The sequence below is a fragment of the Bipolaris sorokiniana genome (genome assembly GCF_000338995.1).
Source record: "Bipolaris sorokiniana ND90Pr unplaced genomic scaffold COCSAscaffold_19, whole genome shotgun sequence".
Classification (NCBI taxonomy): Eukaryota; Fungi; Ascomycota; class Dothideomycetes; order Pleosporales; family Pleosporaceae; genus Bipolaris; species Bipolaris sorokiniana.
The window spans coordinates 552,075-559,638 of record NW_006911913.1 but is presented as its reverse complement, the minus strand read 5'-3'; the positions used below and the strand labels follow the sequence as shown (position 1 = coordinate 559,638).

The 7,564-nt window shown below is 43.0% G+C and overlaps 1 protein-coding gene across 1 annotated transcript; it reads right to left on the bottom strand.

The window, feature by feature from the left end:
* Positions 1-755: 755 nt before the first annotated feature.
* On the bottom strand, positions 756-4,178 carry COCSADRAFT_349006 (uncharacterized protein; the record flags this gene model as incomplete). Its single annotated transcript, XM_007707573.1, has 8 exons — positions 756-1,145; positions 1,198-1,405; positions 1,464-1,487; positions 1,539-1,860; positions 1,921-2,996; positions 3,046-3,708; position 3,770; positions 3,815-4,178. 8 exons carry the CDS (start codon positions 4,176-4,178, stop codon positions 756-758), a joined length of 3,048 nt encoding a protein of 1,015 aa, XP_007705763.1.
* Positions 4,179-7,564: the final 3,386 nt, after the last annotated feature.

The window sequence follows — 7,564 nt, the reverse complement described above, 5'->3', positions numbered from 1 at the left end:
ACACTTCCTCAACTCCTCCACTCACCTTCCTCGATCTACGGTATCCACCTGATTAATCGCGAAAATGCAACTCCACTTCGTCTCTATTGTCGCTACCGGCATGCTCTTGTTTTCTGGTTTCGCAACAGCTCAGGTCCAGCTCATATGCCATGGATCCCAGATTATCTCTGGCGGTCCATGCACTGGTGGCTCCGGCGTATCATGCTAGCGTAACGCTGGTGCTTCAACATTTTCTGGGAATTGTGATGGCAAAGGTGCAGGTTGATATCGGTATAGAGTTCTACCGTACGAAGAGAATACTAATATGACAATAGGGATGTTTTACCAATACAAAGAAAGCATCGCACAACGGCCGTCGCAGATCTCAGAGTACGTGGGATTTATTCTGGTTGCATGGGGAGGGACAGCAATTCCAGTAATGAGTAGGCTTTGGTTTCATATCAGTTTGATTTGCACCAACGTTGCGACTTGCAACTTATATCTATATTTTGTGGAGTTGAATCTCATTAGACTATGAGCATATATGGTGTTTGGTTTTGGAGCAGATAGGCACTTCTATCACTCATTTCAACATCAACTTTCCATGCTACCAGTAAGGTTGGCCTCAGTACGACATAAATTAAAAGTCATATCCTAATCAATTAAGGAATCGAAGTATTATTTGGTGGATTTTACTATCGTCCTTTATTAATGAATAATATGTAGACATACTGATACACGCGAGAAGATCATCTGGCGTACCATGTCGTTTGAAACTACCACGCGATGCGTGCAATCGGCCCGTTTGACCACATCCTAACAGCCAACTTCCTCATCTCATCCATGACTATAATACCGAGCGCCAATGGTATTGGAATGAGCCAGAACTCCATGGGTACCGAAGCAGTACCAAACAGATTCTGTATGCCTTCAACTTCCGTTACAAAGATAGCAATGCACAAGCTGACAAGAATACCCGCAGCGAGCCAAGGATTGCGCCTGTCTTTGCGGAACGGGTCGGCCTGTAGGATGCTGAGGTGCTTGTTGCGGATAGATAGAATATTGACCCATTGTAAAATGACAAGAGTGACAAAGTAGACGCATTGCCCGACGGTGTTGAAGTGGTTGAGTTCGTCCATGCTGTACCCATAGAAACCGTCTGTATACTTTTCGTAGGCAAAGAAGAGGGCGGAAGCAGGTATCTTTGCATGACGCCACATAAAGGAAGAACATGGAATGCGCGCAGATAGTCTGCATCACTCCAATGAAGAGATATGACTGTATGTAGATCTTGACGTTGATGAGATGATCGCGCTTGGTATGTCGCGTACGTAGTGAGAGAAGATCAAACTCCTCACGTTCCATAATAAGGGAGAGCGAGCAGAAGAGATCCGTGAAAACACAAATGATAATCACGAGAAAAGAGCTCAATGGAAGGGGTACTTCAAAAGAAGACATTCAGGAGAACGGGCCATATCTCAGACCAGGACCCTGCGGGCAGGAGGTATCTGTGTCAACGAGTTAGTCACGTATTGCCTTGCTAGAGTCGATGGGCTTACCCAATAACTTTCTGAAGGTTCTGAAATACAAGTCGCCCAAGACGAATACCATCGATGATTGAAGAGAACTTATCCATCAGGACCAAGTCGGAGGCTTCCAGAGCAACATCAGAACCGGACACAATAGCGATACCTACATCGCTAGCACGAAGGGCAGGGGCATCGTTAACCCCTTCTCCAGTCACAGCGACTACATTTTGACGTCGCTTGAGCTCATTGACAATGCGCAGTTTCTGTTCAGGTGTTGTGCGCCCGAACACAATTTCCTCGTATTGACAAACCACGTCCCAATCAGCGTCGCTCAGATCGCCAAGTTGCGTGCCTTCGAGAAGCAGAGATTGGTTTTAGGAGCTGCTGGAGATGGTTTTCGCAGTCGCCACACCTCTAGAAGCATTGTGATCTATGATTTTCGCTATTGTGTCCGGTTCTCTATCACTAGAGAAGATGCCGATTCGCCGGGCGATTGCAGCTCCCGTGAGACCAAAGTCACCTGTAACCATGAAGAATCTGATACCAGCTCTACGACATGTTGCAACAGTTTCAGCTGATTCTGGGTGTGGGGGGTCGAGGATGCCCAAAATGCCGATGATAGTGAGATCAGTCAGAGCATGCTCAGTAAGTTCGTCCGAAAAGGCGTTGGAGCGCAGGGATGCAACTGGCCCATATCGCCGCTGGCAGAGCATGATAACACGTTCTGCATTACGCGAGAGTTTCTCTTGTGCCTGGGATAGAAGGTGACACGCTTCACTATCCAGTGGTTGGACAGTGTTTGTATGGAATGACAGCCAAGAGGAGCATTTTGGGAGTAGCACATCGGGCGCGCCTTTGACAAGTACTAAAAATTCTGGCTTTTCCGATTCTTTGCATTTCTTCCCTTGTTCATGTACCGAGAGCATCCATTTGTTCTTTGAGTTGAACGGGATCGAAAAGACGCGAGGGAAAGTCTCGTGGAGAGGACGCCCCAGTTTCGCCCCTTCAGCAAAGCGTAACACAGCTCCATCGGTCGCATTGCCTTGAATGGCTCTTTCGTTTACGGGCAATTGAATAGTTGTTGGATCAAACATGGCGTCGTTGCACAAGATGGCGGCCTTATGGAGGTCTTGCAAAGCCCCTGGATAGCTTTCAGAAGCGAGCATAGGCGCAAGGTCATCAGCAGACTTCAGCTCGTCCACAAATCCTATTGAAGTGACAGTCATTTTGTTCTCAGTCAGAGTGCCTGTCTTGTCGGAACATATGACGTTGACACATCCGAGAGTCTCAACTGTAGATAGTCCTTTGGGCAAGACATTGGCACTCTTCATGCGTCGCGCTACCATCATGAGCGTCAGCGCTACGCCAACGGGCATACCCTCGGTAATGAATGAGGCGACACAACCCATGACATTGTTGAGCATGGCGATGACGGAGAGGAAGCCCTTGTGGTCTTTTCGTAACCACCCGACCCAAACGAATAATAATCTTTTATACGGTCAGCTTTTTCCATGAATAATCTGGTCTTCGGACTTACAAGAGCGCAAGGAATACCGTCAAGCATACGATAATATAGACGAATCGACTAATCTCGCGTTGGATAAGGGTAGGTTCTTCCTTGACTCCAGACGTTGCCTGCGCGATACGACCCATGACAGAATTCTCTCCTATCAACACAACAATGCCAACAGCGCTGCCATTGACCACCATAGTTCCCATGAAGGAGATGTTGCGCGACTCGAGGAAGTTCTCGTCCGTAGAATCAAGCGCACTGTCGACTTCCTCGGCTTCTCCAGTTATCATCGAACGATCGAACCGTACATCGCCCAAAGTGGTCAACAAACGCATGTCGGCAGGTACTTTGTCGCCGATGGAAATACGAACAATGTCACCGACGACTATATTAGTAGAAGGAACCTTGATAAATGAGCCGTTACGGAGGACCATCGCATCTGAGGGAAGTAAGTCCAAGATTGATTGCATCGTTCGCTTCGTTGACCAATCTTGGAAGGCCGAGAAGCAAGCTTGAAGGAGGATGACGATGAGCACTAAGATGGCCAGGCCCAGGTTATACGCTGCAGGGTGAGGGTCTCCCAAAGGCCTCCAGCATATGAAGAAGATGATGACTCCAATCCATAGAACGGAGCAGAAGCCTCCAAACACATACCAAAAGATTTTCCGCCACGTGTGTTCGGGTGGGCTAGGGATCGCATTCTTGCCGTCGCGTTAAAGCCGTGTGGCAGCTGCCTCTTTGCTGAGACCCTAGTTCTGAAAGACGTTAAAGCAGTCGCAGACGCTCTTCGTACTCAGTGTGTGGTAGTCGAGTTGTCCAAAGTAATCGCTGTTCGCGTTCTTGGTATCTTCGCCGTTTTTCAATGGCGGATCTCTTGCTTTGGCTTTGCTCTCGCTCACTTGGATGGAAAGCGTGCGGAACTCGGTAGGAATGCCAGATGCAGAGTGTGTACGACTTCGAACACTCGAAATAGAACCTTGGCTTCTACTGCGCGATTGGCGGCGAACGGTTCTACCATCTAAACGGCCCCTCCCGGGATGATTGACATCCTCCCAGACAATATAGGGTGTTTTCTCTTGCTTCTCGATGTCGTTTATATCTCCAGTAGGTTCGGTCTCTTCGTGATCGTCAGGCACATTGCATTTACTGGAAGTCATTGCTGAGGATGCTCTGTGGATTAAGCTGACGGTACAGTGTGGCAGTCTACTTCAGAAAGAGCTTCCTAGGAATGGAAAGAGAAAAAACGCAAGCCGGTTTGTGTGGTTCTGTAATCGCGATCAAGCGCGATCAAATAAGACAGACATGCCATCGTACTGAAAGACTCCGTGGCCTAGGCCGACGGCAATTGTAAATGAGGCTTTTGCTGTCATAGCGGCCTGTAGCGCAAGTCACAAGCTACACCAAATGGTTTTATCATCAACGGCCCGAGTCGTGTGTAGCCAACCAGCTTGATGCGTTTCCCTCCGTCATCCGGCCAAGAAAAATGCCTCATAGTAAAATACCAAAATCAGCCCGTATAGGTTAAGCCAATTGGACATTAGGCGCCTCCAGATCTGTGGCTGAATTCGGAGATTTGTCAGATCGTGTGAAAGCTCCCACAGTTGCTTGACAGTTTCCTTATGCTAGCTTGTGGGATATAAAAATGAGGGATTTAATGCTCGCAAACCACGTGCAGAGTCTACACTCTCCATTTGTTCCTTATTTTTACTTGATACAAACTGCTCAATAGCTTCTGAAAAGAAAGCTACGAGCCAAAGCCCTTCCACAGCACTAGAAAAGCACGCTGACTGTTTGTAACCCATCCATAGCGGTAGTAAGGGTCGTTGCACTGCGTGTTATGATTATCAGGGACTTTCCATAGTGCCCCGAGGTGGTACTTATATTGCGGGGGGAGGACTCTAGCAGCATAGTATACAGGCGCGTCGCCAAACTTGGAGTAGTACTGTGAGTTTCTTGTGAGTCGAGTTAATGTTGAGCATAATGTAGTTAGATGGATGGAACCACCTGCAAGTGGTTATATACTTCCGTATTTTCCTCGCTTTCTTTGAACGATACTGAAACCAATTTTGAGTAAAGGATGATTTTTAAAACCACGAACATTTCTCTCATTCCAGGGGTGTGAGTCTAGGCTGCCTTGTTTGGGGTATTGGTGTAGGTGCCTTCGGCGCCGCCCCTCTGCCTCCACATGACATAGCTTAGTTGAAAGAAAATCTATGTCTCCAAATACCCATGCATAGGTTAGCACTTGCGCACAGATAAAAAACGATGCTTTTACCTCCCTTTTTCACGCCGTATAGAGCTAATAAAGAAGAAAAAGAAAAGAAGAGTGTTCTAGTAGTATTAACGTATCCTTTCGTGGGCAGTGCTCGGTATGAAAAGGTGTGGGCGTACAGTTAGTATCTCACAATTATACGTACTTAAGAGTGATTTCCAAAGATTCAGTAGGGGCACTCGTCGTGAAACTTTGGGTTACCATGCGCAAAGAAAATTCAGCATTATCATCTGCCACTTCATCATATGAGGGAACAGAAGCAACATAGTGCAAATTTAGGCAGTCTTCCTCAGTGAGGCCGTTGTTCCTTTTCAGTGTGACAGAATGCTTCCTTTTATACAGTGGGGTGACAAAAAAAAAAAGAACTCAAAAAAGTTGTGATTTTCAAACATCCATTGCTCAATGGGTATTAGCGCTAAACTAATAAAAAATATATCGTTGAATAGAGAATTTCTTGGCGTTTAAGATATTAGTCTAGTAAGGTTGCTTAGTCAGCAGCAGGAAGGCTATTTATCCTCTTAAACGTAGAGTAAAAAAATCTTCTAACTTTAGCTCTAAATTTCGCGCTGTAAATTTTGACTTTTTTAATATTAGTCTATATATATTAGTAATATACTTACTAAGTAATTATATAAGTATCTTAGTTATTAAAGTTTATACGTTAAATATATAGAAATAAATTAAAATTATTTTTAGGTACTACTTATATAAGCTCTATATTAGTCAGTGATTAGTAATATTAGAGTATATATTAATATTTTTTCTCTCTTAGAAACTTAGAACTATATTCTCCTCTTATGTACGTAAAATTATTAAATTTCGAATCGCAACTCGATAGGTTACTAGAGGCAAACGTACTACTAGTAAACATTATTAAATACTTTAATAAAAGCCCCCGTGCTATTTATAACGCTAAATACCGAATTAAAAAAAAGAAGACAAGTTATTTTAACTAAGAAAGAGCTAGTAGAGGCAGGGTTTCTAAGGTATCTTCTAGAGCTTTAAGAGCTATTAATAGAGATATTATTAGAAGTCCTAAGAAGCAAAAGAAGCGTTTAATAAGAGAAAATAGTCTAGATATTTCTTCTAGAACGCTTCAAAGGGTTCTTAAGGATCAAGGTTAGACCGTTAATATCTGTTCTAAAAAATAGATTTTAAACGCCTCTAGAGCTAAAAAGAGACTAGCCTATGCTAAGAACCAGCTAAAAGAACTTTCTAGTATTAATTTTAGAAAGATTATATTCTCAGACGAGTGTGGAATCGAACGTGGGCATGGATCTCGATCAGAATATATGAGAAAACGCAGAAATCAGCAGTTAGGCTAAAAGCTTATTTCTACCAAGAATAAAAGTACGTTTAGATTAATATTTATATTTTCCAATATTTACCTATAAAATCTATTTTTAAGATATTATATTCTTATTATAGTAGCTTAATTACTAATAAAGATATAGATCGCGATATTACTATCCAAGTTTGGGCTGCTATTTAGGTAGGAGGAAGATCCGATATAGTAGTTATTAAAACGCCAAAATCAACTATTAGCCATCAGAATTCCCACTATATTCGAAAGTGCCTAATACCTTACGTTAAACCTCAGATTAAAAGAGGTAAGTAATATATACTAATTTTTACTTATATTTCTATATTTCTCTACATATATATAAATATTTATATTACTATATATATTAAACTAATTAATAACTCTAGGTTGGAGTTTTCAACAGGATAATGCCAAGATCCATAAGGCTAGAAACGTTTTAAGCTGGTTTAGACGAAACCACATTAAGCTATTTCCACATCCACCTTATAGTCCTGATTTAAATCCTATAGAAAACGTATGGAGCTTATTAAAGGATAGGCTTACTAAGCTACCTAGTGTTAGAGATATAAGCTAATCAGCTAATCTCTGACATAATCCGGGTGATCAGCACTATACTCGGATTCTTTAGTCAACCAATCCCTACACAATTTATCTATCTATTACGTCTATAGCTACGTAATCTACTACTAGATAGATTCTTCTAGAATCTAGTACAGCTAATATATATAGTAGTAGAATAGCTAGTAGATAGTACCAGAGCAGATTACAAGAACAGATCAGACTACTAGATCAGATCAATCCAATCCTTATCTCTCTCCCCTAGCATTATTTCTCTCTTTTTATCCTAGAACCTATCGATTCGCTATCTCTGAGTCTATCGCTAGACAAGTAGACGACTCTACCTCTGAGCTAGCTATAGAACAAGTAGCACCCTCCTTATTTCAACA